Source organism: Panthera uncia, assembly GCF_023721935.1.
Source record: "Panthera uncia isolate 11264 chromosome B2 unlocalized genomic scaffold, Puncia_PCG_1.0 HiC_scaffold_24, whole genome shotgun sequence".
In the NCBI taxonomy this organism is placed as follows: Eukaryota; Metazoa; Chordata; class Mammalia; order Carnivora; family Felidae; genus Panthera; species Panthera uncia.
The window spans coordinates 104076913-104095609 of record NW_026057580.1 but is presented as its reverse complement, the minus strand read 5'-3'; the positions used below and the strand labels follow the sequence as shown (position 1 = coordinate 104095609).

Here is an 18697-nt window from a genome sequence, read left to right as displayed (position 1 = left end):
AAAAGCCTTTGACTCGTGGCAAATGACACCTCGCTCAGAAACCAAACTCCCAGCTAAGGCCCTTTGTGGTCGGGGGGCTCCTGCCCCTGCTCTGTCTGGAAGGCTTCACCCTGGCCCTCGACCTCCACAAACACCACTCTTTTTTAGGACATCTCAAGGGCACTGCCGGGTTCTCTCTACTGCTGCCCCTTCTGACAGGAGATGTGAGTCCTTACTGTCCCCTTTGCACCTTGGTGCCCCCAGCACTTGGCTGACACACGACTTTGTCTGCTTTCCCCTAGCATCCAGCATCTGGGACAGGGATTGGGGGTTTCTGGTCTTTGCAGCCTCAGTGCACAGTGCAAGTTAGACACACGACAATGTTTTAAATCAGAACGAAATTAACGACTGTATATCGTTCCAACCTCAAAAATTCTCCAAGTGTTAGCCCTGGACTCTCTCCTGAACTCTGGAAGCCAATTTCTTTTTCTTCCTTCCTTCCTTTCTTTTTCTTCTTTCTTCCTTCCTTCCTTCCTTCCTTCCTTCCTTCCTTCCTTCCTTTCCTTCTCTCTCTCTCTCTTTCTTTCTTTCTCTTATGTTTATTTATTGAGAGAGAGAGAGCGCCAGTGAGGGGCAGAGAGAGAGGGATAGAGAGAATCCCAAGCAGGCTCCACCCTGTCAGGGCACAGCCGGATGCGGGGCTTGAACTCGCGAACCATGAGATCACGGCCTGAGCTGAAATCAAGAGTTGAATGCTTAACTGAGTGAGTCACCCAGGCGCCGCCGCCTCTGGGAACTAATTTCTAACTGTCTCACAGACGACTTGACAGGAAGTTCAACGGGCACCTTAGACAACATGTAATTCCATGTTCATTGCAAAGCCAGCTTGCTGTCTCTTTTCTTTCCAGGTCCGTCCTTCTAGGTCCCAGGAGGCACCTTACACCCCTTCTTCACATTCCATCCCTTGTCGGCTCCTCTGACTTCCACGGGTCTCCCAGCACACACACTTTCCTCTCCCCTCCTGTGGTCACTCCCCTGTCACGGGCCCATGACACTCACTCGGGCCTTGGCACAGGCCCCTCAAGGTCTCCTGGCCTCAGTCTCTCTCTCTCCTTCAGGAGATCGCTGCCAGCGTGGTTCTCTACCCACAAAATGTCAAATGCCTTTGTGCACCCCAGCATGTCATTCAAAGTCTTGATCTCTAACCCATCCTCCTCCTAAGTGGCCTTCGCTTTCTTTGGAGTTCCGTGGCACTTTATCATTTACGCCTTTCTTTTGGCAAGTAAATGCACACACTGTTGGCTGTAATTTTTAAAATGCTGATGCCTTGTTTATCCAAACGGTCTCCTCCCCCTAGGGGTGGCATCACGTTTTATGCTTTGTTATGTGTGTCAGGGCTTAGCACAGCCGGCATCATGAGAACACACGCGTTGACCTACGCAAAGAAAAATATCACGATGTGTAAAATCTAAGTTATTCCTGGGTGAAGATCTCGTATGCTTTAATATTCAGGATACTAGAACTTTCTTTTGCCATTTCCCACCAGCCATGCTCAGAGGGCTGATATGGAGAGTAATGAGTCATCTATACAAAACATTGGGAAGAGCGTCTGACCTATGGTTAAAGCCATCATGATGATGGTGAGGAGGAGGAGGACGCAGAGGGGAAGAAGGAGCACCCTCAAGGAGGACCGGATACGTCCACGCAAAATGCGGATAAACTGTTTCCACGCAAACGGCCATACCGCCAAGCAATACCATCTGGAGGGATCCTTGAGCTGCACGTCCGTATGTAAGCACATTAATAAAAATATATTTGGGCTGGTTTATACTACTGCTGGTCAGTAACTGGTTCAAGAAGAGAGGCTAGGGCAGCGATTGGGAAAGGTGGAGTAATGAGCAGAGGGGGCTGGTGGGCACTAGAGCCTGGGGTATGAGCTCCTTACAAGACTGCTTCTCCCAACTGGAACTTAAGTCTGGGAGTCTACCGATGGTGAGTTCACATGGGCAGAGCCTTCCTTAAAAATTCCCTTGCTCTCTGTGGCGTTGGCAGGCGACCAACACACTTGGGCAGCTCCGAACGTACGTTCTCTGCTGGACTTCCAGTTGTGGAAAGGTCAAGGGAACTGGAGACATGGTTCTTAGAGGGGGGCCTGGAGGGACAGGAGATATTGGGCAAGGCGACGTGGGACGAGCACAGACACCCGAAGGAATGAACTGCAATGCATCTCAGCTGGGTGGCACCGAGTGAGAGACAGAGGAACCGGAGGTGAGCAGGTGGCACGGGGGCACCATCTCCCCAGAGCCAGTCGTGGGGGCGGGTCTGGAGGTTTGGAAAGTCGGTTTTCAGAGCAGAAACACAGACGGGTTTGGGAATTGGATGATAGATTTTGAAAGGTGCAAGAAAGCATGGTAGGTAACTTACATGGGTCCTACACTCTCTAGAGCTTTCTTGGGGTTGGAATGAGTCTCAAACAGAAGACGGACGTCCGTGATCGCTGCAGCAACTTACGTTTCCAGCCCCAGGTCTCCTCCTTACCAGAACGCGGTGCCTTTATTACGCATACCTAATGCAGGCATACCAGCAAATTCTTATAGGGGGTTGGCAATGAGTCTGTGAATTTTCTTTATGGGTCTTCTAGGGACTTTATAGTTACATTTGTTCCCTGATTAAATTAGATTTGTGATTCTCACTGGTATAAAATGTTTTGAGTTTTCAGTGATATGAAGGAAAGGCTAAAAGATGACCATTCTTTCTTTCAAAAGCGATAAACAGAAAATATTTAATGGAGACACATAATAGGTAAATTATGTTTTTTAACACTTAATCTGATATCCATGGGTGGATAAATTAAGGTCAGGCCTGCAACTTGCCATGACTTCAGATATTATCAATTATATTTTCCTTGAAAGCTATAACTATAGGTTTAATTTTTTTTCATGTTTTATCTATTTTTGAGAGAGAGATAGAGCACGAGCAGAGAAGGGGCAGAGAGAGAGGGAGACAGAATCCGAAGCAGGCTCCAGGCTCCGAGCCATCAGCACAGAGCCCGACGCAGGGCTCGAACTCACAAACTGTGGGATCATGACCCGAGCGGAAGTTGGACGCTTAACCGACTGAGCCATCCACGTGCCCCATAACTGTAGGTTTAAAGTGTGCCAAATGTCCGATAAATTTAGCCCTCTTTCCATTTATCCATTCCCTCCACACCCTACAAAATGACTCTGAGGAGCACTGGGCCCTTTAGTTTGGAAAGCTGGAATCTGGTTTGTATGAATTTAATTTCCCATGCAGAGATGACTGAGCTGCTTCTGATTATAAGCCTCTTACTAAACACTGTGATAGTCAAGTATAACAAATGCAACAAAGAGGCACAGTAAAGAAAAGCTCCATGAGGACCAGATGATTGTACGGGTGTCTTTCGGAAGTTCTGAACTGGGGTGGGCCTCGACTGTCAGTTTCTGCCCTGAATCCAAACTAAAAACAGGGAGAAAGCAAGCAGGCTGGAGACGGAAGTGGAGGAGGAAGGGGCCAGTATTTCACCAGTCCCTAGAGAAAACACAAGATAGATATGCCGACTGTGGGGCTGGACACTAAGTGCTACAAACACCTCTTCTAGGTTTGTACAAAGTAAGAAAGAACCAACATGTGGGGATTAATAACAGGTTAAAAATTTAACTCGATGACAGAGATCTCTGATACCGTTATCCCTTGGCTTATTATCCAGCCAAAGCTGATTGCAGTTAAAGTGATTTTATATTTATGCTAAAAATAAATTAGCGTCACACTAGGGGAGAAAAGACCCTCTAAGCAAATGGACGAGACCTAGATAACCTCATGCGCTAGAGAAGCAAACGTCATTTTCATGAGTCACAAAGCTTGTCAATGTGATAAACGGTTTCTGGAAATCGAGAACGCTGCCGGCCACCTTCCTTTCCCCTAAAACATGTCACCCTGGAAGACAAGGACAACAGACACATGTTTGGCTGGCCTTTGGACCCTGGGGAGGAAGGTGTGGTCACAAAGCAACCAGCCAGCCCGCAGGGATGCTGCAGGGACGTCACTGTAAGAGGAAGCCAGTGGCTGCCTGTGCTGGAGGAAGGCATGTTCGGGAGAAGGCAGGAAATTCTGATGTAGAGATAAGGCAGGGTAGTGAGAAGGGGACCCGCGCCGGGTGGGGAGAGGAAACGAATCAGATCCCCAGGGAAGGAGAGAAAGGGCATGGCACAAAGAGAAGGAGGCCAGATGGGGAGGGAGACCCGTGAGCAGGGCAGGAGTCTGGTTTATTTCAGGTGTTGGGGTAACCAGGGCTGAGGAGGAGGGGGAGATAGGAAGGCTGTGTGCTGAGACTTAAAAGAAATAAGCTTGGAATTCTTTGTTTATTTGTGGGGGGTAGGGTAGGAAGGTGGAAGAGCAGAGAGGGAGGGGAGGGAGTGAAACGAGGGGGTGATTTTGTAGCTTCTGAGGGTCCGAGCGATGCGCTGGGGCTGAGGGATGCGTGATGTCACGCGACAGTGAGCCCCTTACTACATGACTGCTTATCCACTGCATTTAAAGTGCAGCCTGGGGAGTGAATGTTTAATTTTTTCACCATGTAACTGGCCGTAAATCTCTGGAAAATGTGAGGAGCGATGCATTTGATTTGAACCTACAAAAGCTGAATTAATTCACCTTCATGCTTAACCGAGTGAAGCCAGTTTATAACCATGCATCCCTAAGTGGGGCCGGCGCACAGAGGGGAGAACGTATCCCCACCGCGCTTGAGAATAACTTCATCGCTGACCTGAATCGGATCCAGTGGAAACTAAACATTCAGTACATACTTTTACAGTAGAGGGAGTAGAACGGAAAACAAAGTGAGCTTAGCCGAAACGTGAGAAAGAACAAAACGGGGCCGAGGCTCAGCTGGGTGGGGCCACGGTCTACTTTCCCACCCCCTGCACCCCCCAGGCCAGTAAGTCTCCACCCAGCATGAGTTGTGGATGACATCACTCACTTCCCAAATACACGGCGGCGGTTTCCTGCTCTCCACAGCCCAGCCAGGTGATGTGGTCAGCGGCGCACCTGGGCACAGATGTGGCCGGGTCGGGTCAGGTCAGAGTGGAAATGAAGGTCACACCAGTGCACGATCATGTGCTCGCTCGGTAAACTGCGTGCTTTAGGGCTGATCTTTTGGTCCCTCTTTCTTGGACAGACTTGCACACTGCGATGGGTCCGGGCCAGGCCAGTCGCGGCAGGAGCAAAAAACGCACGAACACGTAGGCAGTGCCCGTGATCAATACTCTGCTCTGGAAAGAGCCCAGGGACCAAAGCGAAGGGAGGAGGAAGGGACAGGGGAGCTTTGACTTGCTGCCTTTCCTAGTCCCCCCCATCTCATCAGTTTGTGGGGTGAAAGCACTTAGCTTTTTTTCTGTTCAGTTCCAAGTATCCACTCTGCCTCCCGAAACGCCCTCCCTGGCAGTGACCAGCATATCAACGCCCTATGACGTCTTAATCCCTTCCGCGTGAACCGTGAGTCTGCTTATCTCCAAAATTCTAGCCCACGTTCTTGCCCCGAAGAGTCATCTTGTCGTAATTTTATGTCCCACGTTGGTCGATAGAGAAGACTTCCCTGTCAGGGGGACCTCAGCACGGGAGGACTTCTACGTTCTTTGGGAGTCTCAGTGCGATATCGAAGGAGAAGAGTGGGACACACCGAACGCTGACATCAAATGGACTTGGGGTGGAATTCACAGAGCCGGACATTTCTCCACGCCAACTGTTTGACAACTCGATCTCGCATTTCCTTAGCAGAATCTGGGGCTGGCAAACGTTAGACAGAACCAGACGCACCACACTCAGGAGTGCACTTCTTACGACGACACCCTAGCCCTTCTGTCCCGCCTTCAGGGTCTCACCTTTACAGGTGTTAAAACACTGCAAGGCAGCTGGGATGGGCAGACGATGCGACCCGGCAGGTGCCACCTGCTGCACACAGAGTACTACTGACTCCCCGGCAACTGAATGGCCCTAGTTAAACATTTTTTCCCAAGGACTTTTAGTTTATCACTTGCCTATTCGTTGCATTTTCATGGTATAGAAGGGACACATGCTCAATGCAGATACTGAAATAAGCAGAAAAGTACAGAAAAAAAAGCTGCTTCTACTACTGCAGCCCAATGTTAACATTTTGGTGTCTTCCCAGTTTTTTTTCCAAGTGGAGTGTAATTTACTTCCCAGTAATATCATGGCATATACTTTGCTTACGTGCTAATAATTTTATGTCAGGCAATTTATGCCAAATGATTAAAGAGTCCCTGTAAACTGTAGAAACCTAAAGGCAATATCAAAACAATGTGACCAGAAGAGAAAGACCACCTACTGAATTTCTTTTGGCACAAGATTGTTTTGGAGAAATTTAATAAGCTATTAGGTTGATTGAACACGATAAACCGTAAGCTTTGGAAGAATTTCGGAAATATAACGTAACAGGGTAATCCATGGAATCCAGGGTAGGAAAATCTTGAAAACAATTTGCTCTTTTCTTCCCACATCAAGAACCTGTATTTGCTAAACAATGTCTTAGAAGGAGATGCACTAAGTAGTGATAATCTGGTCAGGAATCTTGTACCGTTTGTAGCTTTCAAGAATACGCCTGAAATAACATATAACTATGTCATTAAGGAGAATCAAGAATATATATGGTGTTTAGTGGGAATGGAGACTGAGATTTTGCGAAGGAAAAAGTAGCTACAGCAAGATGAGAAACACCGAGAGTGCAGGGAAGAGTGGTAGCTGAGCCGAATGTCCCTAAGTTAGTAATCCTTGCCTCGGGTGCTTCTATACAAACAGACGGGGAAGTGAAAGCCACTCACGAAGCGGCTACAGAAGTTACTGATATTTCTAATTATTATTGTATTGTGTCATAACTAAATAGAACATGATGAAATGAAGTAATTAAGTGGGAAAAAAACCCTCTGGCCTATAAGTAAAGACAGGGGTTTAAACAGTCAATATCCACAAAGCTAAATCTGGAGGGGGGAACACTGAATTCCCCAGACATGTCACCACGTGATCGCTCAAGGTCATCAGGGCTGGAGACGTTTATCGTTTGAGGACAGACTTGTCTATACTCACATTCGCCACTTTGGAACCTACTACATAGCTGGGGGCTGTTTCTCCTTTGTCATAAAGCCTACAGCTTCCTGTACTTGGATGATTTCTTTTACCACGGTATAGCAGAAGGCCCATTAGGGAAGGACTTGGTCTTATTCGCCTCCACGTGGTTTTATGAATGAATGAATGAATGAATGAACACTGCAGAAAAACTGAGAAGCTTTCTGATGTCGAGGTCTCAGTTTGGCCTTTCTTTCTGGAGTGGATAGATGGATATGTATTTCAAAAGTACTCAGGGGGCACCTGGGTGGCTCAAGTCGGTTAAGCGTCTCACTTTGGCTCAGGTCACGATCCCATGGTTTGTGAGTTCAAGCCCCACACTGGGCTCTGTGCTGACAGCCCGGAGCCTGGAGCCTGCTTCAGATTCTGTATCTCTGTCTCTCTCTGTCCCTCCCCCACTCGTGCTCTGTCCCTCTCTCAAAGATAAACATTGAAAATAATTAAAAAAAAAAAAAAGAAGAACTCAAATAAGCACATGTTTCGTGATTAAGAGTAAGAGTGACTCAGGATGCTAGGATTTTCCCACCTGCAGGAACCAGCCCCTCCGGTGTCCCCATTCCCTTTCCCTCAGTCATCTCAGCAGGAAATTACTACACTGTGTCTCCCACACGGGTGATGAATGTTCGAAGCATTTCAAAAGACTGTAGCAGGGCCCAGAATGGGGTCAAGTAAAAGTAAATACCAGCCCTTATTAGGCGATCCTGGCCTCCAACGGTGCACTTGCCCTGATACACGCGCAACTTCCCGCTGTCATAGAAAGCGGACGCTAAGGCCACCAACTACACGTGACCGTTTCCTGACCTCCAGGAACTTCTTTAGTCAGGCACTGCTTCCTTCCTGCGTCCTCACACTTGACTGTTTCACTGACGGTTCCTGGCCTGGCCCTGCGGTTGGGGGCACCACAGGGCAGCCCGGGGCTCTCTTCAGGACACTGCGGGCCTGCGGCCGCCCCCCAAACGCCATTCCTCACATTCATTTTCCTACTAGTCATTCGTCAGTGTTCCTGCATGAGTGGCGGCTCCAGAACTCTGATTTCCCAGAACTGGTCTCAACATGTGGGTCTGGTGGTATTAGCTGGGATGGGAGAAGATCCACAGCGTCTATTTGTTTAGTGTCCACAAGATTTTAAATTATGACTTCTGATGACTGTTAAATGCTCAGAACTATTAAGGTTATTAACTAATTTAAAAAAAAATTTTTTTAATGTTTATTTATTTTTGACAGAGAGAGACAGAGTGGGAGTAGGAGAGGGACAGAGAGTCAGGGAGATACAGAATCTGAAACAGGCTCCAGGCTCTGAGCTGTCAGCCCAAAGCCCTACGCGGGGCTCGAACTCGGGAACAGTGAGATCATGACCTGAGCTGAAGTCGGACGCTCTTAACCGACTGAGCCACCCAGGTGCCCTTGATTGATTCCTAATTTTTATACCAAACCATTTTCTTTGTCATTCACTTCTGTCTGTTCCTATCAGCTGTAAGCTGTCTGAAATGGAAAGCTGCTTTGTTTTGGGATTCCCGGAGCACTGAGCACCATGCCTTCTGTATACTGGTTGAATGAATGAATGAATGAATGAATGAATGAATTTGCTAGGCCAGTTACTGCGGGGTTTTGAATCTGTACAGGGCCAGACAGGGCCGATTCTGAGGGAGGTTGGCTTTCTCCTCGGTGAGGCCCACGGGCACACCCCTCCTCTCTCCGGGCTGTGCTCTTGTTCCTGAGCAAAGGCCTTCACTGACCCAAGCTCAGCAGACTTTGAGCACTTGAGGAGCTGCTGTCACGAGGCCACTCTAAGGGGCATAAAGCAAACTCTTCTCACTCTCCATTTTTGTTCCTTACGTACATCTCCATTGAGGCATAAGTAAGTTATACTCGATAAAATTCATCCTTTTCAGGTGGTACAGGTCTATGAGTTCTGACAAACCAATATAGTCATGGAACCGCCACCACAATCAAAGTAGTCAAAATATAGAGTATTTCCATCGCCCCGGAAGGCCCCCCTGTTGTAGTCACTCCCCTTCTCCGCCCCACCTCCCCTCGGGAGATGTCATCCAGTAGCCATAGGATGTGAACCCTTCTCCCTACACCAATGCCATTGCTACCCCTCCCCCAGCCCGCCACCGCCCTGACTTCCAGGGACTCCCTGGTCTCCCCCCAGACTCCTGGGGTGGCCCTGTAAATGTGGACGTTTAGAAAAAATTTTTATGTTTATTTATTTATTCTTGAGAGAGAGAGGAGCAGACAGAGGGGGAGAGAGAGAATCCCACGCGGGGCTCCATCCCGCGACCGCGAGATCACGACCTCAACTGGAATCAAGAGTCAGATCCTCAACCGACTGAGCCACCCAGGTGTCCCTAAGCGTGCTTGGAGTGTCATCCTTCACCCTCTTCTCAGGTCTCTCGTGCTTATCCGTGCTTCTCCCCTGGTTCAAGCTCTGCCTTCATCTGCATTCTGACAACTCTCAAGGCCTTGCTTCCTGCTCCTCTGAGTGTTATGTCTGCATTTCTAACAGATCCACAGGCCACTTTACGTGTCCCGTTAACGCCCGCGCTTCTCCACATCTACGCCACACTCATCTAGGCCCGGCCAATCTGCCTTCCCCGTGTGCCTTCTGTGACCACGGCACCGCCATCCACAGTCGGGCGGCAAGTGCCCCTCCCCCGGCCCCACAGGTAGGTGGCCGCCCTTCAAATCCGTCTTGCATTCTCCTCTTCTCTCCGTCTTAGTTTGAACGACTGCAGTGCCATTTACCTCTGGCTCTCAGCCCTCTAACCATGCTCCTTCTGCTGCCGGGGCTATTTTTCTAAAATAAAAATCAGATCACATTTTTCCTCTTATAAAAAGAAAACGAACAAACAAACTCAGAAACCGCCCTGTAGTGACTCCCCAGGGCGCCGAGGAGAAAAGCCCAAGTTCCCACCGACGACAGTCGAGCTCCGTAACAGCTTGGCCCGACCGGTCTTGCTCTCCCTGAGCCATTTCTCAGACTCCCCGGCCCGTCCAACCCCAGCCACGCTGGACCACGCTGGGTCTGTCATGTGTTTTTGTGCCCGTGAGTTGAAATTCACTGTTTCCCCAGTTCAGAGCTCTTACGAAGAATTCTCGACTCTCTTCTTCCACATACCGTGTTCCCTCATCCACCTCGGGCCAAAGCGGCTGTCGCCGCCCCCGTGCTGAGGGCACTCAGCATGCCAACGCCACCCTTTCTAGATGCCTCTGTGCTATGCAAACCTGTGCCCCTCAGAGTATCGCCATGCCTCACAAGCAATGAGAATGCAAGAAATGCTCATTGAAAACATCTTGCCCAATATTAGATGAAACATGTGAATGTCAAGGGAAAAATTCTGCACTTTTTAATCTACTTTTGGCCCGTTCATTGCTTGTTTACATAATAACAACAGAGCCATGTGTTGGATTGAAACACTGGATTTTTGCCAGCCTTTAGAGGTGCTGGGCGGGTCCTGTCTGGCAGGAGCAGTCTCCTCCATTATCTGACTAGAATCAAATCTTATCATTTGAGTACGATAATGTGAAAAAGGTCAGGGATCCTGAACACACGATTTAAAAAACACAAGAAAGAAAAACCCAAACCACGACGGAAGAGGTGTTTTATATGGTGGAAGAGAATGTCTAGAAAAACAGCAAACACTATTAATTCCCAGCTGCCGATTTGCAAAGCGTTGGCAGAACAGAAGGATTTAAGGCATCAGGACAACACAGCCTGGGGAAGGTTTCCGGAGAATGTTACTCACCATTCCGACCAGAGGGTAGATGAACCCAGCGCCTATGCTGGCCCGGACGTCACTAACGGGCAAAATGAAATCTCTGGGTACGCCTTTCTTGTCAGGTTGGTGAGACAGAGAAAGGTGAGTCTTTGCCATGCAGATGGGCAGATTTCCAAACCCCTGGAAGAAAGGAAAGGAAAGGTGTTCATTGAGCACAGATGTCAGTTTCTTGTATGTGTCCGACTTGCACTCCACACGATCCCCGAGGCTCAGGTCCAGGCACACGGCAGGTGCTGGTCACTACTCGTTCACTGGGCAAGAAGATGGGAAGAAAATTCATTTCCACGTGATCATCGCGTGGCTGAAAGTACCTGCTGTTTATTTCGGAGAACTCTCCGTAAGGAAGGCAGCATTATGTGTGTGTTTGGGGGAAAGTGTGGCTATTTTCAGGCAAAGGAGAAGCAAAGGCCCTGTCAGAAACTATTTCCAAGGATATTAATATCCGGGACTCAGAAAGGTAAAAATGGAGAAAGGCTCCGTAATGAGGCTTTCAGTCGTGTTCACTCATTCTTGGAGGCTGTCGGGAAGCAAAGGGTCCCTTTGTGTTGGTTTATGAATCATGGTTATTTGATCTGCGATCACATTATATGAACTGAGATGAGGTCACTATTTAAGACTCTTATTTTTGAGGACCAAAGGCGACGCCTGACCCAGAGTTCCAAAGGTGAAAGGGCAGGAAGTCACATGTGGGGTCTCACAAAAAGGACAGTGTCCTTGCAGCCTGGTTCTGATTAAAGGGTACATAGTGTCTCTTCAGAGACTTTGCTAATTGATGGCCACCACATACTGGACACATAACTTTTAAGGAATATTTCTTCAGTCAGTTGGTAGGGATAAAAGGAATATAGTCTTCAGAGGTAACACATGCAGAATTTCTTATGATTCAACTTAAAACTATTTGGAAGATTTTTCAATATTTTCAATTGGAGGGTGGGGCTGGTCTGTTTTCAAATGCTAGAATAGTCTCATACACTGATCAGAAATCTGCTGGGGGACAATCACAATTGCTCTATAGAAATGGGGGCCAGAATTTTGGGTTTCAGAGATCATTCAACGAATGAAATAATTTGAACTGAGGTAGGCTTGCCCTGTAGTATTTTGCCACTCCAGATATTTAAAAAAACAAAAAACCAACAGGGTATAAACTAGTAGCATATGACTTCATATAAACAAGAAGTTTTAATGCCGAAAACAAACACTAGAATAAATAATGATCCTTAAACATTATTTTAAACTCACGTAAAAAAAAAAAAAAGATGAATGACAATGACCTTACTTTACTCATTTCATTGCACACGAGTGAAATTTCACTGCAGAACAATGCCAGTATGTACAGCAATTTGTGGGAACCATTTATTTATTTATTTTTTTTAACGCTTATTTATTTTTGAGACAGAGAGAGACAGAGCATGAACGGGGGAGGGGCAGAGAGAGAGGGAGACACAGAACCGGAAACAGGCTCCAGGCTCCGAGCCATCAGCCCAGAGCCCGACGCGGGGCTCGAACCCACGGACTGCGAGATCGTGACCTGAGCCGAAGTCGGACGCTTAACCGACTGAGCCACACAGGCGCCCCGAACCATTTATTTTTTAAAAGCACAAGCTGAGGGCATACGTGGAAAATTCTAAGAAAACATGAGTTGCTAATTATCTTACCAAACCTGGGAGAGTACTCTGGCCGGCATCGGTAGTTTTTATCAAAAAATCAAAATATGAAAAAAAAAAAAAGTCAAAATATGATTTACAAATAGGATTAGGGGTCGGGAATTTTAAAAAAGAGATCAATGATACTCATAATGAAGTCATTTTGCCAGCCAGCTCTGGAAGTGCTTTGACTTCTATCACATCACAGCAAAGTGGAGGGAGCATTCGAGGCATACGGTCGTTTTGGTCGAGGTGGCTGACCGTGCCGCAGCAGAGTCCATGAATGATGGTCATCGTAGGACTGGGCTCAGGCTGCTGACTCCCAGCCACCTTCACAGACGTTTGCTGACTTGCCTTTGTCACTCCCTAGAAGATGACAGAGCCTTCGACTCTGGTGGGCAATCTCGGCCCCAAGCCAATGAACCACTTGCAGAAAAAATGAACACCAAGAACCCCCATCTTATAAGGTGCACTACATACACGTTGCCTCACCTGGCACCGTGCTAACATTCCTAAGGGAGTAAGAGCCCTGCAAGGAAGAGGAAGCACCAGAAATCACCCAAATCCGACTCCACAGCCGCACATCCAAGTTTCAATGCTCCTGGCTGAGCGGGAGGGATGAACCATCCCATCACAGACACCACATCACACATACGATGCATATCGGACAATTTGTAACCACAAAAGTCAACGATGTATCCTTCAGAGGATATACACCTTTGCTATAATGTTCTATTTGTAATCAACAAACTACCCAGGGATATCAGTTCAATCTCTGTGGACTAAATAGATTGGGCTGAGTTCAGCTGGGGAGACAAATAACAGTCTTGAAGTCAAAGTGAGCATTTTACGAGCCACAGGTGGACTTTTTTTTTCCCCCCCTTAAAAGTGTAACTCTTACCTGTTGTGTGTAACGATCTATTTTGGATTGTGCCTCAGGAGACAGTTCGATATCTTTGGCTCCATATACAGCCTGCGCGATGGTTCTTATCTTTTCTACAATTGGAAGCTGGAGAAACACAAAGGACGACAAAATTGTTAACGTTAATCTGGGGAAAGAATTGAGGGAAAGCTCGGGGAGTTTCTGTGCAATTGCTTAAAATTCCCTACCAGATTCCCTCCTCAGCACCCGTGGCATTTGAAACAAACACTCTTTTCTCCTTCTATCACCCTTAAAGTATGAAGAAGTATCAAGAAGCTTTAGAGGTTCAGCCAACTCAAAGGCTGCTTATCTAATCATTTTTACCCACTGCATTGTTTTAAAAGATGTACTTCATACTATGGTTTTAATGGTCTTATGTGTCAGAACAGGAGTCTCCTAACTAAATACTCAAGTGCATCTCAGCTCGGGGTTATATAACAGAGAACACAGCAATACTAGAAAACGAGTACTTTTTTTGTGAGTAGGAGTGGGCTGATATTTTGATATAAATGTCGATGTGCTGACTTTATTGGGAAATCGGGGTTGAATCTAGTGTCACTTCAGCGAATTATGAGAAATCATGGAGACTGGGAAAGAATCCAAGAAGGCTGGATACAGGCACAGAAGTGTGTGTGGTGGAGAAGAACAATCCTCCATAATGCTGGAGGGGAAACGTGGATGCAGACTGCTGGCAAAATCCTGAACGTGATCTTCAGAAAGAACCGTGGTTCACCGGAAAGGAGTATGTCGCAGATGAAGTGATTCTTACTTAGGCAAATCATTTGACAAAGTCATTCATAATTTTACTGTGGGTGGAAGGTACAGAGGCATAATGCAGTTAGTGGATTTACCGTTTGGTGCACAGCTGCTGGACCGAGTGCCCATTGGTGGAATGAATGTCACCAAGGGGCAGAAGTACGTCTGTACATTCGTACGAATTACTACTGATCCACACAGGAAGGAGAGTTATCCCATAGGAGAAAATGAAAGCTGGGTCTACCCCCCACCCCCATCTGACAGAACCCCAAACTGCTTTTGAATGTGTTTTTCATTACTGGAGTTTTTATTACTGTAGACTGGTTCTGTAGCCTGGAACTTAAATACTGGACGTTGCAACAAATAATAAATGAAGGTGTGAGTCATTATAACGTTTCCCTGAAGGACGTAAAAGATGGTTTGAGTCAATGGAGAGAAGTACTCTGTTCACAGACGAGAATACTGTACAGATGTCAGTTCTCTCAAACTTCACCTATTAGTTCAGTGCAATTCCAATAAAAATCCCAAGAGCGCTTTGGGATGCTTGGCCAATCAATTCTCAAATTCCTAAGAGTAATGGCACAGATAGGTAAGATAACTTCAAAGGTAAGTAAAACCATAAGAACAAAGATAGGGACTTGCCTTTCCAGATCAATCAGACTACAAAACTATGGTAATGAATTCCATATGGTATTGGCATAAGACTACATGAATCAATCAATGGAAGATAAGAAAGAACCCAGAAGGATACCGCAGCAGGTGTGGGACCGTATATAGTAGAAATGACACAAAACAGAGAAAGGGCTGACCATTCAACTGACGTTCAGCTAGAGAGAAATAAAATTAGATTCCTACCTCGCAAGTGGCACTTACATAAATCCAATATAGAACAAAGGCATAACTTTTGAAATTAAAACTCTAAATATTGGAAGAAAATATTGGGAGCTCTCTTTATGATCTTGAGGTAGGGAAGGATTTCTTAAATATGGTAAGAACAGAATATGCCTTAAAAGAAATGATTTATAGATCTGACATCAAAATTAAAAACTTCTTGTGTACAAAAAGACATTATAAATAAGGATAAAGGATAAGGAACAGTCTGGGAGAAGACAGATATAAGCAAATATTTAGCAGTCAAAAGATTAGTTACTGGAATGAATTAAAAAAACCTCCCACAAGTCAAGAAAAAGACAAATAATTAATACTGGGCCAAAGGAGTGACTAATAACCATATAAAGAATGGCCACTCTCATTAGTAATCAAGGAAACAAACGAAAAGGATAAAAATCTAACTCACACTCATTAGCTTGGCAAGAATGAAAAGTATGAGAATATCAAGGATAGGTGAGGATGTGGGGGGAATGATCCTTCTAAGTACCCCTGCCTTGGTTGAGATGCTAATGGTCTAGCCCATTGTGAAGCTTCCTAATTGGTCTCTTCACTTCCAACATGCCCTCTACTCTACCATGGTCTAAAAGGTCCTTTTGAAAAGGTACCCAACTACGACAAACCCAAAAATCTTCCGCTTTTCACGGCCTACTGAAGAAAAAATCTGGTTGTGATATTTAAATACCTGCACAATATGTGCTCTGAAGCATAAGGTTAAGCCCCCATATCTTAAAATTTCCCCATGTCTTCTTGCTTCTGGGCCCTGCACATAAAGCTTCTTCGTCTGTAATCCCCCAAGATCAATCTCCGAGCTCTCTAAGGTCTCTCTCAAAGGCCAGCTTCTCTACAAAGCTTTTACTGATCCTTCTGAAGCACAGGTAGGCATTCTTTTCTCTTCTGTTCAGATGGCCCTGTAATGCGCTTACACGGATGCTTTACAGGACTGGGGCTTCACCCGGGAATGGCAGTAAGGGGGCTGCCGGCAGGGCTCAGGCTATTTTTGGGTACACTGATGGACGTCAAATGGTAATGGTCCTAGGATCAAACTGGGACCCTGAAGTCTACCACATGGCCAGGGGCCTGTACTCCAGGGGCTGTCACCGGAGAAATCAGAGAATAATCTGCACCTCCAGAAGGGAGTACTCCAAAAAGAAAGGATCATTATTTTCCAGGAAGGCAGAACGCGCAGCAAAGACAGAAAGGAGAAAGAAGGTAATTCTTAGCCCGATGTTTAAGGAGAAGCTGTAATCCTCGGGACTGCCTCACTCAGTGGTGACCTGCCTGCTCCAGGAGAGATCAGTGTAAGCGAGGTATGGTGCCAGGAATGTTGTAGGAAGAATTACAGAGATAACCTACAGGGCAGCTTCTACTGTAAAAGATTCCACATTCCTATTAGGTGAAAAGAAGGAACAGCCTATTGAACTTCTGAGGTCAGGGACCACCTCTTGTTCACCTACAGGCGGGGTATTGACACGGCCCCTGGAGTACAGAGTAGGCCCTCAATATATAGTTGAGCAAAGGAACAAATCTTTCTTTTCTTTTTTTTAAACAGTTTTATTTATTATTGAGAGGCAGAGCATGAGGCCCTAGGGGTGGGGCAGAGAGAGGGGGGAGACGCAGAATCCGAAGCAGGCTCCAGGCTCTGAGCTGTCAGCACAGAGCCCGCCGCGGGGCTCGAACCCACACACCGCGAGATCACGACCTGAGCCGAAGTCAGACGCTTAACTGAACTGAGCCACCCAGGTACCCCGGGAACAGATATTTCTGAATCTCCTGTTGACCAAGCAAGGATTCCATGTGGTACAATGTCAATGTCAGATTTTAAGAAAGTGAAGGTGCTGATGTCCTGGAGACAATAACGAGAAAGGACTTTTTGCTGAACCTTAGACCTTCCTCATCAGCAGGATATGTGGACGGGCACTGAAGTGCTTGCTTTCGACGCTGCACTTAAGCTAATACGGTCTCCTCTGCTGGTCAATAACTGCTTTGCAAAGAGCAAACCTTTTTAAGAAACAGAAGCTAATCGGATGCTGGAAAATATTTCCAGCATCCACAGAGAGCAAGCAAATGCCCATGCTTTGTCAGGGGAACTCAGGTCTCAGGATACTGTGCTCCCCAAATAGTATGATAGTGGGTGGTCCTGGGCAACAGGCAGTGTCCCCAGGAGAGCTACAAAATGACAACAAAAAAGGATATTGCCATTTATAACATAATCCAACGACTGCAACGCGCTATTTACTGAACTCTGGGTTACAATATGACTTTTCTGTTATGACAATGCTTAAAGAGCTCACACGTGAAGCAGGTAAGAGTAAAAGGATGATTAGTGAAGGAATTAGCGAGTGGGTATTTAACTAATGTATTATGGTTTTTTCCCCCTTTATTTTTAGAGACAGAGCAAGAATCTGAAGGAGGCTCCGCGCTCACCACAGACCCGGATGCGACGTGGGGCTTGATCCCACGACCCTGGGATCACGATCTGAACCGAAATCAAGAGTCGGATGCTCCGAGGGGCCCCCGTACTGCATGTTTTTAAACCTGACAGTATTTCATTTCAAGAAATATATGTATTTAATTTTTAATTGTAGTAAAATATACAGTAATAGAAAATTGACCATCTTAACCATTTTGAGGTATATAGTTCCATACGAAGTACCTCCATGTGGTTGTAAAACCAATCTCCAGAACTCTTTTCATTTGGCAAAACAAAAGCTGTGTACCCGTTCAACACTAACTCCCCCTTCTTCCCTCCCCTCGGCTTGTGGCAACTGCTTTTCCTCTACGAATTTGGCTACCCCAGCTACCTCACACAGGTGGAACCAGAGAACATTCGGCCTCTTGCACCTGGGGTATTTCAATTAGCATGACACTCAAGGTTCGTCCATGTCGCAGCATGTGTCTGAATTTCCTTCCCTTTGAAGGCTGTGTTATGTTTCACTGTAAGTGCATTTTTTTTCTTCTCTAGGCACCCACTGATGGACTCTCGGCTCTTTTCTACCTTTCCACTGCTGTGAATAATGCCGTGAGGACCGCGCGTGTACAAATACCTCCTTGGAGATTCAGCTTTCAATTCTTCGGGACATTCAGAAATACGCATTTTCGGCTGATGACTAAACCACCTTCCTTTCCAATGCTCATTTGATAGTATTTTGAGAATTTCAGGCAGGTGCCAGGCTGACTAGGTAAGCCGTGTAGTTGTTTTTTGTCTAATTCCTGTAGGAAAATTGCAACCGCCCAAACGTGACATGCTGGGAAAGTGTAGGAAAGCAGGCAAGGGCCAGCAGTAGGAGTCCAGCTGGGCGCCTTGTCTCCCCTCTTTACCCTCAGATGCCAGACCCCCAGGCTTCCCAACATGCCTTGCCTGCCTCTTGCCCTTCCGCACTTTCGCCGCCCCGGCCCCAGGCTTGCTATGCCCGGGGAAGATGAGCGTGTTCCCCTGACCGCTCTGACACGTGCAGTGCTGTCCAACGTGAGCCTAAGAGAATGTCACATCCACACCCTGGCGCGTGACCCGCAGCCCCATGCTAAATAAATCAAGCGCGTCAGCTGACCTAGCCACAAATCCCAAGACC

General features: G+C 46.7%; 1 protein-coding gene across 1 annotated transcript in view; it reads right to left on the bottom strand.

Moving 5' to 3' along the window:
- Positions 1-18697, bottom strand: part of MTHFD1L (methylenetetrahydrofolate dehydrogenase (NADP+ dependent) 1 like) — a 185927-nt gene that overhangs the window by 41277 nt on the left and 125953 nt on the right. Inside the window, exons 25-26 of the mRNA XM_049653057.1 lie at positions 13461-13568; positions 10884-11036 (exon numbers count right to left, since the gene is read on the bottom strand). Of these exons, the coding sequence (XP_049509014.1) occupies positions 10884-11036; positions 13461-13568 (261 nt within the window). The remainder of the gene's footprint in view (positions 1-10883; positions 11037-13460; positions 13569-18697) is intronic.